Below are 20,601 nucleotides of genomic sequence, written 5' to 3' on the forward strand. Positions count from 1 at the left end.
TACAGTGGAAGAGGAAGATACGAGAAGATAAAAGAAATAATTAAAAGCAAATGAAACAAACTTCTTTTTATAGATCATTAAAACGTCAATTATTATTCACTTTACCTCAACACGAAAGAAAAGTTCTCTGCAAAAAGAATGGCTTCCGGGAACCGTGCATTGAACATTTTATGGAATACTTTATCAAGATCCCGCCATGCTACACTGCTCAAAACAATGGAAGGATTTCAGACCTCACCGAAAACGCAGCTGATATTAACACCAAAAGAGAATTAGAATACGATCCTTAATAAATTCAATTTAGATCAGGAATATATGTAAGTAATTTCCATATATACGCACTAAATTTTAACGGATAATCTGCTTGTTTTAGATCAAAATGCATTCTTCATTTAAATGGAATATTTAACATTACTCAGCATAGTGAATCTCATAAATTGGCTGCAATAGATAAAACATATGATTTATGCAAATTCATATGTTCAAGGATACAAGTAGAATAATGAGCAAGCACGGATTTGCACCATTTACCACATATTATAACCAGTATCCTGCTTTGAATATTGTATCAATTTTTACATGTTGCGTGCATTCTGTGTATTCCTGCATCTTTGAACTTCCCATAAATACAAACATTGCTAATTCATGTTTTTATCGTCGCAACCAACAAAGTAAAACCGAAGGAGAAATTTTTTTCATTTGCTAAGTCTCACAAAGGTTAGTACACTTTAAATGTTTTATATAATTTTTCATATGTATATTCTGTTTCTTCGTATGTGCATTTAGTACCTTTAAATTTTACATAAATATATAGATATTAGCTGTGTGCTCATAGGTCAATAAGAAGTCCATCGGTAAGTCATCGTGAACTTCGTAAACAAAGTTCGGTAAGTAAGTACTTAGGTGTATAGACAACGATCACGACGCGGAAAGAGGGAGGTAAAAGAGAGAGGATAGTGGTCGTCAGTAAGTCGGCGACCAGAGAAAGAGGAGGAAGGCCAGCTAGGTTGGTGGTGATCGAGTCCGGATCCGCGACTAGCAGTTCACGGCTGGTAGTCAGCGCACAGTCAGTCAGTCATTCAGGCAGTCGATTGTAGTTAGTTGGTGGTAGAAGTTGCTCCGCTCGCGGAGCCGCGACATGTTCCTTTCGCGTCTCGGTTCGCATGAGTTTCACCCGTATTATTTAATCTTTCATTGACACGGCTTTGTTGCGACTCATCGACCACCACTGTAACCGTTTTCCTCGATCTTTCGCTCGCTCTTTCTTCGTTTCTCTCTTTTTTTTCTTGTACTTCCTTTCCACGAACACGTTGGTTGGTTCTGCGCAGTGAAGTCGATCGATGAAAGTGCAAGTGCCAGTAAGGTCAGTGTGTGCGTAAGGACCTTCCTTTCTTCCAGTGGAACCAGTGATAAAGTGAGAGGAACGTGCGACCTTGAGCAGGATCTCGAAGAGGACCTCCGCGAAGAGGTGACAGCCTGGAGAGGACGCGACGTAAACGCAGCCACGGATGGTTAACGTGAGTATCTTCTGATGTGTTTACTACCTGTAGCTCTGCGATCGAAAAATCTATCAAGAAACTTCTGTAAGAATATGTGTAATTGATTACTGTGTAACTGAACTCGTGTAATTGATTACATAGAACATCATAATGTCGCACCTATATAGAAATTGCAGAGGATTATTTTGATCGAGTTGTATTTTTGATCGGAGCATATAATGACGTGCAGATAGATTTTTCAATTTATCCTTTAAAAATGATATTTAAAAGAATTTTAGTGAATATCGGGTATAAGAATATGGCAAGTAAAAGCAAATAACATTACAAAAGAACGCTGTAAAAATTCATTGAAACATCGTTTTTGGAATAAAAATCTATGTAACCGGAAACTTGTACGTGTGCTGCATGTATATTCGTTTGATATTCTTCCTGACGCTATTTACGATAATTTCAGTACCATAATTTAAATACATAGTTGCTCACATCTCACGCTGCTCCGCGTCCAATTTCGATGCGATGTAACAAAGAATATTAAGAGAGACTGGAGAAAGTAGTTGGCATTACTTATGAAACCGTTCGCGCCGTTTCCTACACCGATAAAAGAAACGAAACACGAGAAAGGAGATAGCCAAAGGTTTTGTTTCAATAGCACCTGAATATGAACGTACAAAGCTGGTGCAACAATTGCTGGCTAGCTTTTCCTAACTTGTGAACACCTACGATCACGATTTGCCAGTTAATCTTTTACAAGGCGGATCTATTTGCTTGGTTCGATGCGGCGATAAATCGCACTGCTGAAAAGAAATTCTTTGTTTTTCTCCACACTTCGGTAAACATACGAACAGAAGATACTCGTGCGCGCCAAGATTTCCCTCGTAGTAGTAGGTCATTATAGAATTTCTAGCGAGGTGCGCCTCGCTATGTGACCAGAATGATTTCTTTGCGTGAAAGTCACCCTAGAATGGTACAACCGAATCCAGCCAGTGAAATGGAAACTATTTGATCCACGTGGAATGCGAACACACGCACGCAGGACTATGTAGAAACTTGTGGAAATGCAAATGAAGTCTCGTTAAACTGCAACTCCAAGACGAGTGGAAATGTAAGTCATATTAACCCATTAAAGAGTCAAGTAGTGAGATATGTATAAAGGTTACGTAAATACAGAATTGCCAGAAAACGGGAATGATTTGTACACTGCTATGTTGAGATACAAAAATATACTAGAATAATAGATACCCTACGAAAGTCTGTTGCACGAGTTAGAAACAGAAACAGAGTTCTTGTGATTTAAAACAGAAAAGCGACATTCGCTAAGGTAAATTTAAAAAATTGGAAATAAAATGTTGCGGTGATGGATTCAGCTTCGACTTGGAGATTTCTTGTGTCGTATATGAAAAGATGCCCTAACACATATTTTTCGTCAAACGGTATGTTACTAGCAATACCTTGAATATAGTTAAAAATATTTAAAAACGTTGAATGCTTTCGAAGCTTCAACTGGAAATATAAAACATCACCTCAGTGCTGTATAATGTACTCGTACAGGATGCTTGTTCTATGGATATTTACATTTGTCCTGCCGAGACTTGTATCACGAATACGCTTTCCAGTAAAAGATACGAAACGCTCGTAGTTTGCAGGAGTATCGGCAGGATAATACATGCGATGGAACGGGTGAGGAATAGTGATTTTCTTGTAACGCGGTCCACAACTTCGAAAGCCTGGCATAGGTATACGTTTTATCACTCTGGACACGAGTTTTCGTTTACGTGACCGAACGTAATTTGTCCCTTCGCTAAGACGCACGCTTCTCGCTTCCGCTTTTTAAATCTTCCATCGAATAATTCTGATAGCCGTTTCAGCATGTATTAAGTTCGCGTGCGTCCACACTTCGCTTAGATGCGTATAAAACGAATCCGACTGGTTGAAAAAAATAATTCGGCATCCTCTCGCGAGTTGCAATCCGTGAAACAGCCAAGTTACAAAATATTATTAACGTTGATAATTAATTTGATTCAAGGCTAACACCGGACAAACGTATTAAATTATCCGCCTAGCCAACAACTAGGCAAGATAATCGACAAGCTAAACGCGTTAGGAATAAATTTGAAAAGAATTTTCCAGCTCTTAGGTCTGATACGCGTTTCTTCGTGTTCATTTTTATTCCTTTTCCGGTGGTATCTCATAAAAATGAACTCGTCTCGACTCGTAATCACGATACATATTAATCCTTATATACATTTCTGCAACGTCTAATGAGTTCATCGGAACGAATAAAATTTATTCGCGGGGGATGACGTTACTTAATTCTTCGGTCGTTCGACCGTCATGATTACGTAACGTTCCGTGAAAAGGAGATCTATTCGTCGAAAGTGATCTCCTCGCATTCTTCAAAATCTTTCTCTCCATTCTTCCAGCCGTAATTTCACAAGTCGAACGCTACGGTGCCTGCATACGATTACGATAAAGTTGACAGTAGGCGGTATGGTACGACGCTCGGAAGACAATGTACTCCGTATATACGTATCCCTGGAGCATTTTTTACTTTCCCGAGCGTCGCCCACATTCGTGGCATCGATGTCTTTTGTAACGTCGTTGTCTACGCGGCTGGTGTAACCGTACACACGTCTCATACCCGACACATCCCGCATATTCTCCGTTACGTTAGGTCAGTCTTTGTATTTTGCTTCGTCAACTGCTGTTAAAAGACGGGTTAAGGTGGTTCCTTACGAATTTATGGTAAATTTATTATATTATAATTTTATAGTAAATATACTAAATATATGTTGTATCTACGTTCTATCATATTCGATATCCATTAAATGGAAAAATATCTTCACTACGTAAATATATCTTGACTGTAAGTTGGTATATTCGTTGGATTTGCATAGGTACGTGTAGTATCGACTTGAATCCGTAAACTAAAGATTCGATATCGTGAAATTTTAGAGGAAACTTTCATAGTAAATAGACATTTAGATATCCAAAGATTTCAGATCGGATCGTATAGGGTATTTTAATCAAGGTCGAGTCGAAATGTTGAAAATATTTTAAGTCAATTGTTCTTTGAAAGGTTCAAGTACTAATCACGCAGCCAAGTAACGAAATTAAACAATTTACTAAAAACGGAGTTAAAGTTAAGACGTAACAAATTCTACGATATGTGCATATACATAGAGAATAATTTCCAAGATGTGAATGTAAAATTAATTAGTGCAATTACAGAAGAGCTTTGATTGTATCTCCAAATTTGAAACGGCTTGTACAAGTTGGATTCTCGACGCTTGGTTCTCCCGAGCGGTCTAGAAATCTGATCTTCCACTTTGTAAAGCGAGTCCAGTTGTAGAACTCATAGTTTCCTCGATATAATTTATTCATTGTTGCTTGTTAAATCGCGAATGAAAAAGCAAGCAACGAAACCAAATCGCGCTCTCGATAAGATCGGAAGTACAACCTAGAGGAACCAGTTTCGCGAATAGAAAATCATGTTGTTACGTTTGCGGGCCTTTATCAGACCGCTGTTAAATTTATTGGCGGCGAAAGTAGCATTTTGTCCAGAAGTAGTTTGCCTACTTTAACAACAGCCTTACGTTTTCAATCCTTCAAACTTGATCGATATTTCTCAAGAACCTCAAGTTCTTCACCTAACGTACAAAAATGATCAGTTTTTCTGTTTCAATTGTTTCTTGACTCTGTAATAACGTTTCTTTTCCTCCTCTAATTATAAGGTTATATCTTATTATTTATGACAATGAAATGCAAAGTACAATATAAGAAGTGAAAGAAAATAATTACTTCCATGAATGCGATAAACATAATACTTTATTCATATGAAAAAGATAAAAATCCAATTATGTATGATAAACGATCTCATTGACCATCGGAGACTTAACTAGAAGGAAATTAGTTCTCTGCTAAATAATTAATTCCAATTAATTCTGATTTAAATTCGAGAAATTGAAAGAGTCGAGAATTTGAGTAGCGAGTACATACTTCGTAAAAATCAGATACAAATTTCGGCGATCTTACAATGAAACCTTGGATACACGAAAATCTAGGTCGTTACGTTCGCATTTCACGAATCCTGGAGCAGGTCGCGTTACAATTGGCGCGTAAGCAAGTAATTAGCCAAAGACTAAATTTTCAATCGCTCGTTCCATCGCACTTTCGCGCCTGTCCACGACGAACGACAACCAAAGTACTAACTCCCTTACAAAAAAGACAAAGAAAAAGAAAAGGAACAGCGTTTATTACAGCACCTGTCTACAACAGTTCTTCGATATGGTCGATGTACCTCGAACTCGACCGACACGTTTCTACCTCCGCGAGATTCCCTTGCCTTCGAAACCGGGTCTTCTTCTCTCCACGACCTCGAAACACACAAATTACGGAGGCACGAAGCAATGCGTGCGTACCAAGAGAGCCAATAGGAGAGACAGGTCGTTCCTTGTGCATCGTGTCTTGCTCCTTGTCGTCGTCGACGTTGCCCTAACGAAAGAAGAATTCCCGGAGACGGGATCGTAGAAAGTCCTCGGAGGTTCGAACGCTTCCGATAGTCAGCCTGTTCGCTCGCTTCCTAGAATTTACGATCCCTCCACTCTCCAGAGGATTCGTTCCCTCCCACGAGAGGAAGCGTGGTTATAAATTGAAGGGAATCTCTTGGTTCTTCGTAAGATTTACTAACCTTGCCGTCACGACGAGCCAAACGATCGTGGTGCGCTTGGTTTTCGCTTGAATGCGAAAGGAGGGAAAACGAGGAGAAGGCAAATTTTACGAGTACGATGCTGAGGTATTTATATAGTTTCATTCATTTCAGAAAAATCAATCATTGCAGCAGTGAGAAAGCATCTTTGATATTCGACCCACAACTGATCAACCAGGGATTAATTTAATGATTATTAGTATATGTATAACGCAGAATCGACTATCTTCTGTAGTAAACCTCTGAATTAGAGATTTATACTTTATTGAGCGTGTTATGCGTTTAAGTAAAAGAAAGAGGAGTATAAAAAGGAGGTGGCTTAAGAATTAGTTTCTCTAAAAGTTTAGTCATCAGACTGCAATGTTTTGAAATTAATCTTTGAGATTGTTTTTCGCCACCTTTATAAATGTTACACCACACGTGAAAAAGCATTCGCGGGTAGAGGTTTTTGTCGAGTTTGTAGACGGTTCAAAACACGTTCTTCGTGTTAAAATACCAGCTGAGTAACGACCGATAAAGGTCCCTGGCTATCAATTGCTGGGCGAAAGTAAAACTCCGAGAGCGAGTTTCCTGGGTTGGTTCTTCGTAAACTTTACCTCAAATTGTTCCTGTTAAACAATCATCGTTGCTAACGGTTGACAATGATCGACGACAAAGCACGTACAAAAAAAGAAAATCAACGACGAGAAGCCTCAAGGACACGGATGGATCGTCGACTCGATCCATCATTGACCGCAAAGAAGCGAATCGAAAATGTTGGCGAACCGCTAAATCACGATGAATCACCGTTGAATTTCTTTTAAATCGCTGCCGTGGATAATGATTCGCGATATTATGAAAAGTGTAATCGCGGTTTGCGAAAGAGAGAGAATTCTCGTGCAAAAGGCATTTGCAGATTTCCAATATTTTTCTTTCGTTGCTTAACAAGCTCGGTGTGCATGAATTGTGTATGAAACTTACGATATGCGTTTAATATCAACTCGAACGACGAAGGGAAATCAAAACTCATGGAATTTTAAACAAGACTTTCATAATAATTCATACGTTATATATTCATCGTTTATCGTGAAATTTTAAGACATTATGATAGATTTTACACGAAAATTATTAGTAACACGATGGTATTTTCATAATTAATGGAAATTGGATCAGCTAACTTATTAAAATGTTAACCTACGTGCGTTGGATCAATTTCAATTCCTTTAATGCTAAAAGATTTCTTAATTTCGTTATGTCGGTATTATTCTTAAAACATCCAAAGTCTTCTTGTTCAACGGGAGAAGATCAAAATTGGACCACAAAATTTGAAGACTATTTCACGATTGAGAAATGCCTAATAGATTCGACGAAACGTTGCGTTATAGTCGTGATTAAACGAAGAAATACTAACGTTTATTCGTATCGGAGGAACGGTTCGGGAAGCGAAGACAGATACGTTGAACTTTTCGATTCGACACGTTCGACATGAAGTTACGGGGCAACAACCTCGGCGAACGTCGCCAGAAAAACGTCTTAGAACTCGCTGCCGATGAGAAGAAACTCGACTCGCTGGACAAGTCCTCGTAAATCAGAATCTCTTCAAGATGAAATTAGTGTCAGTTAAAGGATTCCGTGGCGCCGAGTCGTTCCGAGTCGCCCACAGCTTGAATAGCGAATTAACGATCGCTCTTCGGAAAACACGAGCAAGAGTTTCGTTACATTCGTAGGAACTTCATTACGATATCCGTTCGTAATAAAATCGAATATTACCAAGCTCCTATTGCTGTAAAATGTTACTTGGTACGTTGAAACATACATCATCGGGAGACACGAGGAATTTAGATCACGTAATGACTTTATAAAATCTGGATTTTCAACCTGTGAATCTCGGACTTTGGAGTGACTTGGAAACTGGAAAACTGTCGTATGGCGTTTTCTAGAGGCGGAGGAATCTTTGCGAATATTTCGAGTTGTAATTATTTTCATACGAAAATTCATCAGGAAAATTCTTAGCATTTACTTCTTTCTACATTGCAATATTCCAATAATGGTGATTAGATTAATTTTTGATAGACAACAGGAAATAACTTAAGGTCCATTATGAGAGATATTTAAAAGAAATAGGATAGAAGGACACGAAACACAGTTATAAGATTTTAGATGAAAATATCAAATTTATCAAAAGATCGATGAAATTCAGAATCGTAGCAGTTCATAGTGCGTAAAAGGATTGAGAAATCAAGGCTTCAGGGTTAAGGAACGTTCGTCGAAAGGCCGTACAGAAGGTCTCGCGTTCATATCACAGTAACATCTCGTTGAATCACGTCGATGCTCGCTCCTTTCTTTAGTCCTTTTATACTTGGCTAACAATCTCTGAAAGTTTTTCCCACTGTGGTTTCTCGACTCGAGGATTAGCCACAGAAATGATGTGTTTGTATTTACTGAGTCATCCGCAGGGATAAACCTACGATCTATGGAGAAACGGTAAAAGCAATCGGCAATCAACACGACTTACGCGATATTAAATGACGTTCACTGATGTTAATATCAATTAATAAATACATATGTATGTTACATAGAAATCTAAAACACATCGGTGAAGTAACCGTTTAGAAATCAAGAAATTGCGATTATCCATGTGGAATATATCAATTTAAATATACGTTAACACTTTGTGGAGATAAAAGTACAACCATTGATTGAAATTGATTAATTGAAATTCGTTTCTAAAATTGTATTCCTAAAATATATCTTTTGAAATTCCTTTTTTTATTTTTATATTTATTGAAAAAGGTCTTGAACATTCCACTTAACGAATTATCATATGATGTAGTAAATACATTTAGAAGTACGCGAGGATCATTGACAATTTTTTAGGAGCTTAAAATAACAGAAATTGGATTTGAATATAAACTATCCAATTTGTTTACAAAATATGAGAAAAGACTTTTTCTCACGAGTTGAAGATCATCGTATAATTTTAACGTTAAAATCTTATTTAATCTTTTCACGTTCAACTCAAACTTATTACAAACTTGTGAGTAACGTTTCTCGGTAAATCGATCGATCTGACGTAGACGAGCGAATCAATCGTTCCTGGAATCAAGATACTTCATCCTAACACCTGGATATCGCATTATCTCCTCGATTACACGAATCTGTTTATTACCCTCGTAGAATCAGGAAGACTCGAGGTCTAACGAAGGATGCGCAGTAAAATCGCGAGTTGGCTCGCTCTTAAGATAAACCGTCAGATAGCCGTTGGCCTGGCGTGCACTGTCTTTCCTCCTCCACCAGAGTTTGCATCTACTAGATGATGCATAGGAGACCAGTACCACGAGCCGAAAGGGAGAAGACGTGCGTGGTAGATCGAGGCTCGTGGTTCCCCCGATCCTCGAACGTGATAGTGTTAAGGCGCTTGCACAAATTTCCGGTATTTGCTAAGGGAGTGGGAGCACGAGCGACTGCTTACAGGTTGTTTCATTATCGTGCGAAGCGATCTCGAGGTAAAACGGCCCGAGGAGAATAAAGAGCGCGGCTCTCTACCCCCGGAAAATCGGCAAGACCTCGCGCGGAACGCGCGATGAAATTTCACCGTGTGTTCGCTGGTGCACGGTGGTCTGGGAAGCGGCACGTCGTTACCAAAATCCAGCTTTTCAGTTTGTCATAGAAAATAACTTCTTCCTTAAATATCACAGTTGCAAAATCGAATTTTGCTCGCGAGGTGCCTCTTCTCGGATTACTGTACGGTATTCACCGTTTACAATTCCTCTCGAGCGTATCGCCTTCGTTTTTAATGCGCGCCCTGTTTTCTACGATCCATCGAAGATTAAATCGGTTGTACTAAATCGAAACGGCATTCCTGTTCGGTTGATCGGTTCTTGATTTCGAAACCAAGTAAAAATTGTCGAGTGGACACCGCGGAAATCCTGGCACCGAACTCGAGATATCTGAACATGATATTGCGGGTTACGTAAGCTTCTTGCACCGGAATCTGTATACATAGACAGGAAGTGGTTCGCGACAGACGGAATCGCCTTCTCCTAACGAGATACTTGAGATACGGAACAGATTATGTTCGACTTCCAGGTGCATTCTGATGGTGAATTTCATATTTGTTGCTGTTATAGAAGTGACTGTAGAAGCGTTTTCCGTGTTACAGCATTGCCGTAACATCGGATTGAACGATACGATATTAAGATATTATACGTAGTTTGTACGTATTTAATGATCTTTATTTAATAATCCTCCGTTCGAACATTGAAACTGTAAATCTCAATTCAAGTTAATTTCGTTATGAAGATAATCTACCTTTATTGTATCGCGACAAAATTCACATTAGACAAGTCGTTCAGTCTTATGTTGCATATTTAACTGGTCGAAGGATCAATATGAATATCACAAGAATATGATACAATTGAACGTTGTCAAAGAAACATAATTGGACTATTGAAGAACTTTTCGAAAGTCATTATGGGATTCTAAAGTAGTCAGAATCGTTTATCGAATTAATTAGCTGTAAAGGTTCATCAATATATCTTCATTTATCAATTTTCGAATATTCAATTCACCAATATTACAATATTTATACGTAAGAAACGAGAGGTGTAGAAGTAGAAATTCACGTAAATCCGAAACAGTGCACACAGCGAGCGCACCGACTGGAGAAAGTGTGCTCAGCGATCGGAACGAGCACAATTCGGCGATTTATTCGTAATAAAAATCAACGGTCGTTTCCTTAACACGTTTCTCGATGTGACACGAATTACCAAGTATTATAGAGATACAAACGTTGGACATTTTTTTTTACACCAATGATGACAGAAAATGGATTTTGAAAATGACATATAGATTGAAAATAGATTACCATTCGCGTTCTAGCTTGATCGACAGATTTCTTGTGTCTGTGTTTATATATATATATATATATATATATATATATATATATATATATATCTCAAAGATATGTACGAATACAGGTAACAATTCTTTTAGTACAGCTATTCTTCTAGATCAAAAGTCTTCGAAGCATAAGAATGTATTATTTGTTCGCACACCAGCGTACCATTCTTCAAACAATACAAAGCCAAGGAACGTGGGTCTCCTTTATTCGAGTTACTCAAAACTTGGTCACCGTGATGAGTGGCAGGTGTGTACTCCATTGTTCTTCCCTCGGTCATTAAACGGCGACACGAGTCCCCTTAGCAAACCTGTCTCTATGAGAACTGGAACGAACCTACGAAAACGAAAGCAGACGTTCTCTTGTCTCTGGATAATTTGAAATCTTTGATTATATTGGATCGAAGAAGAATTTTACCAAATTCTTCGTCTAATAAATTATGATGGATTACGATATGGTGCAACGTTGCAAGATAGTTTCACTTTCTTTTTATGGAAAAAAGATATCTCCAAAAATTGTTGTTATATTTTTCAGATTTTGAAATACTTTATTCGTAAAAAGTACGAAATGCACAAAATCTAGTAAAATGTACCGTACATATACGCTGCCTAGTAAGTAATATTTAGTAAGTAATATCTATTGAAATATAATTTTTATTCGGGAATTCATATTGACTTGGGAGTTTACAATCTTCCTAATCTACATAATCTCGAATGATTTTAGAAAACATCGGATTGCGGTAAACGATGGCTGTCACGAGAGCGCCTCGAAGGCGATCAAGTTATTTCATTGTGCTTCGGAGGTTGGCTGAACTTCTTATCGTGGCAGAAATAATAGTTACGTGGCAAAGGGTATTGAGCCTGAGGTAGCTATAATTTTCTTGTTGGAAAGCGAGGAGGCGGGCAAAAGGGTAAATAGCAGATAAAGATCCACGCGCGTTCGCGTTAATCATTTCCGACACGTACCACGCGCATCCGCAAGGAAACGCATTTGTGAATCGAACCTCGAGATCGCTTGTCTCTGACTAGCCATATAAAGAGAATCGTATTGAACATACACAATTCACAAGAGTGTTCGAACGCTCGTGAACACCTTTTATGAGTAGAATGTTTTGAAATGTCATTAGCACTGTAATGAAACTTGGCCATTACGATTATATTGGTAAAGTGTGAAACAAATCTAAAAATATATGCGTTATATATATAGCAGTTACAAGACATTTATAGTACATGTTTCATGGAGTTCACAAAAATATTGAGACAGTCAAGTATGTATTGTATTAATATTTAGTGGGATCATCTTCAATATTTATTATATGCTTCACATAGTTATCTATTCTATATACTAATTTTTTACTACATATATATTTGAAGTGAATACCTTGTAACTTTTATATAGATCTTCTGATTAATTTCAAGCGTTATCAATATGATCGTGGCAGTCGTGTTTCATCATAGCACCAATGAAATTTCCAAATTTTTTGTACAACATCCACAATACACGAATAAATCTTTTCTATGATAAGTGTTCGAATACCTGTGTGAACCACTGTATGTGCTAAAATGACAATTTGTATAACATCTTTGATCTTTAGCTGATAATACATCATTACAGATACAGAGATGATAGTGATTCACCTAGTTGTTATATTAGAATAACGAGAGGTGATTTCTGCGTTTACGGATTAATATCGCGGATCTCCGTTTCCTTACTTTGCACGTTCGTTGCGTCGTTGGTGATGCAGAGACATGGTCTCGCTTCAGGAGTTTGGCCTACCTTGAGCATAATTTGCTTCTTTCTGTAGTGATCGAGTAGTGGAATGCCAGTTGAGAATTTGATTTCGTTTTGCTTGGTTTTTTTGCATTTCATAATTGATCATTCTCGTGGGATACGCTAGAAAGACGTCTTACTGGTTTATAACCTTGTAGTTGACTCTTTGTGTAAATATTTTTATGCTGGCAAGGAATGTTCGAATAGCAGGTTCGGAGGATTAATATCCTGTTTTAACACGGTTGACGTCGCAAAAATGTTTTCTTCGTGTTATCAACTATCCTCAGATTCTGTGGAACTAGGTTTCTTTTATATTTATTGCCTGTGGAGAACTTCTTCAGCTTTAGCTATTTTTCTAAGGTATTTCCAGTTATAGCAACTTTTCTTAATTGTTTAATTGTTATCTTCATTAGATTTAATCATATTTTGATAATTTATAAGAAAGGGATTTAACTAATCACAGTCTTATAGTTTAACTTGAAACTTGGGAAGCAATTGATCATCATAGACTACCTAGTTCTTATATAATGGTATATTATATTGACGTAAATAGTTTCTACACGGTTAAAGTACAGTCAATGATAAATCCTTCGAAAGAGTGCAGAATTTCTCGTCTAGGTATATTTGAATTAATAACATGTGATACAAAGTATGACGTTTGAAAGCGAACTTTTCAAATCTTTATGTCTTAATTGCAGAAACTTGCAATCTTTTATTTTATAGGACTCTGTAAAATTAAAAAAGTTAGAAGATTACTTAGACGACTATATAAACAAAAAGGGCACTTTTAACAAAACAAAAACTAGCACCTTGCCTTGCCAATATACGTACAAATACAAATTTTGTATGCAAAAATTGTTCGTCTTGTGAAACAATGCGTCGTTCAGCGCAATAAATTATATGTACTTACAATGTCGATCCAGTGATTTCGAAATCATTGTTGGAAGAAGAGACGCGCTCGCAAGGGGATGAAAAATGGAGCACCGTATAATAGAAGGAAGGAAATTAAGGTCGTAGTGCACGAGGTTGCACAGAACTCTCCTTCGTGGTATCCCGTTACGTGAGCAACTTGCCACGACTGCTCTGGCACATCGAAGAAATAATCATCCACGCTGATACACGTTTACAGACCATAACCATACGGTGATAATCGATTGCGTATACCAATCGAAAGGAACGCATTCATTGCGATCGATGTTTCATTGAGTAACTTGTCTATATCTATTCTATTTTTACCACATTGTCAATAACAGCTGATCAAAGCATATGCGAATATTGTCTGAAAATAGTTGACAGCGAAAGGAAATGTTATCTTTTGTTCTTACGTAATTCTTACAATTTCGAGATTCTAAAGATGTTTAATTATATATTTGTATAGCTGATAAAGTTTGTACATATTTATTATTATCTTTTCTTCTTTAAAATATACGTAACTATGGTATCAAGAAACTATGGAAAGTGTTGAAGTTGTTGATTGAAGTTGCTGATTGCATTAAGTTCTTGGAGTGCGAAGAGTCGAAAGGATTCGTCAGCATAGGAAAGATACGTTTTCATCTTCCGTTTTTATACAATTCTCGTAATTTCGTAATTTCTCGAAGCATTTAGTTATACACCTGTCTTAAAAGATTCGTTGAAATGAACGTGTACGTGGAATAAAGAAAAATGATCGAGGAAATAGAAAGTGTATGATTAGTCATCGAGGACGCAAATACTGAATCACGTTCATGTTGCCAAGTGTTTCCGTGATTTTAAGCTTGTCGATCCAGAAATGATGGATTTCATACATTCTACATTTTTCTACGTTCATATTTACATTTCTTCTGCTTTTATATTTTCTGCTGAAAACATGTGGATACCTACCTTTGATGAAATTAATGTCGATTTTTATTCAGATATCAATATACCTACCTATAAATGTAGAAACAGGGTAACTTCTGTTTAATATATTTTTTCGAATTACGAATAATTAAGATGATGAATTGTGTGAAAAAGTTCAAATGTAATACAAAACGTTGATAGTTCTACATATTAACCATACCCCAAGTAAACATATCCTATGATCTATAAGACGTTCTTTCGTCTTTTTATCTTAATCCATATTTTTTTATCGAAATCATACAAAACAGTGTTCCTTAGAAACACTCTTTTATTCGCCCAATCAGCACCTACTAACCCACGTTCCCGCGTAGTCGCGAAATTTTATCATCCGGAGCCACACCTTCCTAGCGGAGGAGAACATTTCCAATCGGTCCGTTTTACCAGCGTGATTCCGCGCTGCAGGCACACCGCAGTGAATCGTCGGTAATTTGCGTCCCGGGTCGGTCGTTTCTATCGTAGAGCTGTATAAAAGCCGAAGCCTAACAGCTGAAATTCCGGAAGGCGGGGAGCCGGAATCCACGTAGAGAGGCCACGACAGGGTCCGACGCAACGTCGTCTCGGGAGAGGCAAAACCATAAAGGTTTTCTCGTCGCGAGTTTGCAGCGGTGGTTGGCGAGCTCCAAGGCCGCTGGAGAACCAAGCGTGAAACTAGTCCGACCGGTACCAGAGTATGGTAGCTATTATACGGCTTAACATATATATAGTGGATCGGAGAGAAGTGTTCGGTTTAGCGGAAGGCGAAGTCGAATAACCTGGCACGTACAATGTAAAATCTTTCTTTCTCTCTCTCTCTTTCTCTCTCTGCCCGTGGTACGTGCCAGGGGCATCTATCTCTGACGGAATACCAAGCCGCGAGTGTGCTTCATGCTTCCCTTCGTCGAATGATTGCGCCGAGGCTTCGATGCTCCTTACTCCTGCTGCTGACAAAAAAAGATACCGGGCAACCGGTAATTCTGTAAAAGTAAATAAAACGTCCGCGTGGTTTCCTGCGAAATAAAGTTCGACCGGAGGCTTCTTGCCAGCATTTTCGTCTGTTCAATTGGATAATTTTTTGCGGAGTTCCGAATCGTTTGGATCAGAATCTTAGAACGTTGCTCCGTTAGTTAAAATACTCTATCTATCGTCTTGGAAAGAGTCTGAGAATAGAGACAAATTTTATGTATATCATTTTCTTTATGGCAAAATAATTTTTCATATAGTAGACTTAAATTCTACGAAATGTTGCATTTTCTCGTTTCATTGTTCTTACTTACAGTTAATCCTTTGTTGAACGCGAATCGGTCAAGGCCACTTGTAACTGCAAACGATGTCGCAAGTGACCAGTTTCTTTTACTATCTCATTACTCGGTTCAACGACGGCAGATTTGCTTAAGGATAAATTCGAATGGTTTGAACAGAGTGAAAGTATTTCGCATGAAAGCGAAGCCAGTTTCGAGAAATGAAATATATCATATCGTACGATTTGTTTTGCGAGAAACGGTAGATCCCGTAGATTTCCGTAAGAAAACAATGTGGTTTTGTGCGCTCAGCCGTCCAAGCTCCTCTTCGTTACTGGTCTACCGAAACACAACTGCCTTTAAACCGGTTTGCGGAATTAAAATTTATCAGCGACAGTCTGAATCATTATCCCGCTACAACGGACGCGTTACCTACGACACGGTTCGACAAGAGGGTTTCCTTGCTCATTAGGTTCATTGAACAACGAGCAATTCAATAAGCTTGTCACTAACGTACTCATGTGTTTTGATTGGCAGAATTTATTAATCGTCACGTATTGCGAGAAAATATTATGATTTATAATCAAGTAAAAGACACGAGATATAAAACTCCTATTTGAAATTCCAACGAATGAAGTCGTCGTCCTAAGCATCCCAAATGCAATCATATTCTCTGTAGTTCTAAAAATATCTCAGGCCAATTTTATGGGAAATTTATATACGCACAGAATACAAATAACACGCAAAAGTACGTAAAATGTCCAAAGTATATAAATACATAGTATAACTGTTCTGTAAAATAAATCTCTGTTTAGTCGATACGCGACAATTTGTCGCTTACGAGAATGGCACTCGTTTGTATGTTTATATAGACGTGCGCGTATTTGACAACGCGACTACAGGTGAATTTTTTTCTTATTAGAAAAAGAAGAAATTGAACTTTTAGTCGATGCCTGCGAGAGCATAGCTTTGCCTTCCATTTCCTCACTTGTATCTATAAAAATATAAATTTCCACAGACAAATATCCGCGCTCTACCTATAATGCAAACTAAGCTGTAACATATGACTAATACACAACCTATTTAAATCCAAATTTCGACAAATTGTTTCAAGAATAGACAGCGAGAAATCGTTATAAATAACGTAACCCTATTGCAAAAGGGATTAATTAAAAAAGCAAACAACATAACCGCACCTTTTGTCAACCAGTATAACAATAGAAGAATGCACGCCTTAACCCGGTATGCCGAGGTAACGACATAACATAACAGAAATTTGTGAACCGTTGAAATTGTTCAATGTGGAGGAGCCTCGAAGGCATTCTAATTAGTCAGTACGCGGTAGCAACTCATTACGATCTTAATTGGTGCACCAGATTGTTCTGCGGACGGATTAGTTGACTGGTTGGAACAATGGTCAGAACGTGGCGGGTCCAACCTTCTGTAATTACCTCTACCTGTTTCGCAACCGTGACGCTTTCACGAGTTACTTTTGCACGCGTGTGCGCACCTTCCCCTTCGCGTTATCGCCTACACGCAGTGAAAATATATTATCAACCGCGCGGCGTTGCAAAATATGATCGTGCGGTGTTACCGCTCGTTCAACCGTGTCGAAAATCCTCCTTTCGCGCGTGCAAATCGCCAATACCTAGGCTAGTTCTCGCATCTCTTCCGTGACGATGATTTTGAGTAATAGCAGACGGACGATTCGCCAAGGGGAAATCGTCGATTCGTTAGGATTCGAAAGCGTTTGTACTTTTGCCTCGAGAGATCGCACATTTCTGCGATCTGCGTTACGATCTTTGCAGAAGAAACTTCGTGTATTATTAGAAAGGGAGGAAAGTAGTATGTCCACGGTTATGTTTGCTGTTACAAAATATTTATGATATAATTTTTGTAGAAAGTTCGTCGATATATAATTATTACGTCCTGTCGTTACGTTTGATTAACAAAATGACGGTATAAGCACCAATTGCATGAAATAATTACTTTCTATTGAAATGAAAGAAACAATTCGTTCATGATCCATTTGCATCATTTTCTATTAATGCTAGTTATGATTTACAACGTGAAAGATATATACAACGTTACATCTAAAGGGTCATATTTTTAAGATAATACAGAATGAAGTTTAGCTTGAAGATGCTCACGATATAAAACAAGATTATGGTTAAGTTTTATCGTAATAAACTTTCGTGGATGACCCGGGGGAAAAGTGGCGCGAATGACGAAACCTTTAATCTTCAGAAATTTATCGAACCGCTCACAAACTACAGTAATAAAGTCCATAGATTGGAAAGTAGAGGAAATTGACGATGTCATAAACACTGCTTTTTAAATCTGCCTTAGAATTTACCATTATTTATATCATCCTTTTGTGATAAATGAGCTTACGAAAGTAAGTCATTTGTTTCTTGAGAATCGAATATTAATCATGTACTTATGTAACGAAATTAAGAAATTAATAAAAAGTGGAATTCGTCAGTTTGGTTTCTGAGAAACTCGGATATCGATTTTATGTGTTATTTGTTTTATACTTATCTCATTTTTAATAAAGGCACGTTTGTACCACTTTCCCACTGATTATGACGCCCTCGGATACAAATTGTAAATTGCCTCTTTGTTTTACGGTTAATGATTACTAAAAATATTTTTTCCGCCGGTCGCAATGAGTTTGCTTGCGGTTATAAAGGAAAACGTTGTCTGAGCAACGAAGACTTCCAGCCAGGAGAGAAAGTGTTGACCTCGATACAATGGTTCTTCGATGAGGTCTTGAAACGCGTTATCACATCCTATCGAGGTCGTAATAAACGTTTTTAATGCGCCTGATGTTCACAGTGCTCGCTATCTTACGTAATCTACACGTTGATGTAGCCGACGATAGAATATTAATATTTAAAATTATTGCACGTAACGTTACGAATGGAAATACGTGGAGGAATTCCATCGTGATAATGGTTATAATAGTGATTTAAGTATGGGAAGCGTCGAATAAACGACGTGTACGGTTAGTTTCTCACCTTCCATACGCAGCTTGCCATAAATATTAATTAAGAATATAATACACTAAACCAGATTCAACCGTGAAAGACCTACTCGTTGTAAAAATATTGTTGATAAATTCAGATGGACTGTTACATAATAATTTTGCATGCACGAATCAAAGAACAGAAAGTAAATGCGTGTGGAGATACTAAAAGTCCGAGTAATTACCGTAGCTAACGAATGGAATTCTATTGTTGCAGGACGTAATGAGCGAGTACGAACGAATCAAGCGTTCGTGCTTGAAACGAGGTGAATTATGGGAAGACCCAGAATTTCCAGCCACGCAGACCTCGGTCTTCTACCATCAAACGCCTCCGTTTCAGTTTCAATGGAAGAGACCAAAGGTAATTTTTTTACCTAATTATCATCTCGTATACTTTAATATTAATTCATTAAGAATAAAAGATATTCCATTCATCTTTCGCAAACTCCACGATCTTCCATGATTTTGAAGTACTTTTCTTCGGAGATTTACAAGTTCAAAGTCATTCGATCTCCAGCTATTTCATAATTCAATACTTCCTTATCTTAAGGTGTTCTTTTGTTCATGACGTCGTTCTTGTGGGTTTACAAGTTCAGGATGTTCTACGTTCTCCTCTACGGTTTCCTGTCATGAGATTTTTAGAGTATCTAGGATGGTAGGTATTATTTGTGTGCAATAATCTGCTTATGAACTTGGGTTAGCTTTATCCAATTCTACAGCTCCAAGACGGTTCAGTCCAGTATCCAATGAATTCGTATCAACTCCAGCTGAGTTTCAAGATCTCGTCATGCTTCCTGAATTGAAATATTGTGACTCAAGATTAATTCAAATATACCTTCATAGTCCCACTGCTTTAGGATTTCATGAGACTAAGGAGTTTGCGTGTATGTCTTCCGATTACAATGCCTTAGGTTGCGGTGGATCTTTGAATTGTTACTAATTCTACAAAATTTCTCACCACTCTTATATTAGAATTTTTATACCGTCATTGATGCGGTCTGTACTCAGTGACATTGATTTACCTCAGTTTCTACGAGACGGAAGGACAAAGAATCTGAAATCTAGGAACCGTAACGGCGGCACTATGCAACCTTGACACATAGCGTATGTCTTTACCGTCTCCGTGTTCATAATCGCGCAGTAACATCTTTACTGTACATGACGTATTAACGGTTTCTTGCCAAGCAAAAAGTCGCTACATAAAATTTGCTCGATTAATATCTGTAACGCAATTTCCTTAACTACAACTTCAAATGACCAAGTCATTTATATATCAGTAAAACGGACTATAAGAGTAATAAAATTTTTAGTAAAAGGTAATAAACGATTTTCCGAAGATTTATCGAAGTAGATCGTTCTGAATGAAATATGCGTTTAATGGAAGTATGAGAATTTTCATGGGATCAGTAACTCAGCGGATTAATTACGTAAATTTTACGACGATCCGCAGAAACGAGAAAAAGAGCAAAGAGTATGGTTACCAATGCGTAAGCGGAGTCTATTTAGCCTTTGAAACGAGACATTATGGTTCTCCTTGTTGCGTATAATGATCATAATAAAAGTTACTGACATCGGTGCGTTTCTGCAACACAGTCGACAATTGCGTTCACGCAATAGGTATTACG

The 20,601-nt window shown here is 37.8% G+C and overlaps 1 protein-coding gene across 2 annotated transcripts in view; it reads left to right on the forward strand.

Annotated features, from left to right (window-relative positions):
• Positions 1-981: 981 nt before the first annotated feature.
• The window catches only part of LOC117204444 (calpain-C), a 38,166-nt gene continuing 18,546 nt past the window's right edge, over positions 982-20,601 (forward strand). The window contains exons 1-3 of one of the 2 annotated variants that reach the window (XM_033441848.1): positions 982-1,006; positions 1,329-1,517; positions 19,194-19,337. In XM_033441848.1, coding sequence (XP_033297739.1) covers positions 1,509-1,517; positions 19,194-19,337 — 153 coding nt within the window. In that variant the 5' untranslated portion in view covers positions 982-1,006; positions 1,329-1,508. Of the gene's footprint in view, positions 1,007-1,055; positions 1,071-1,328; positions 1,518-19,193; positions 19,338-20,601 lie in introns of those variants that run through there. The other variant, XM_033441849.1, reaches the window with a different exon arrangement.

Source organism: Bombus bifarius, unplaced genomic scaffold (assembly GCF_011952205.1).
Source record: "Bombus bifarius isolate JDL3187 unplaced genomic scaffold, Bbif_JDL3187 scf7180000007978, whole genome shotgun sequence".
Lineage (NCBI taxonomy): Eukaryota > Metazoa > Arthropoda > Insecta > Hymenoptera > Apidae > Bombus > Bombus bifarius.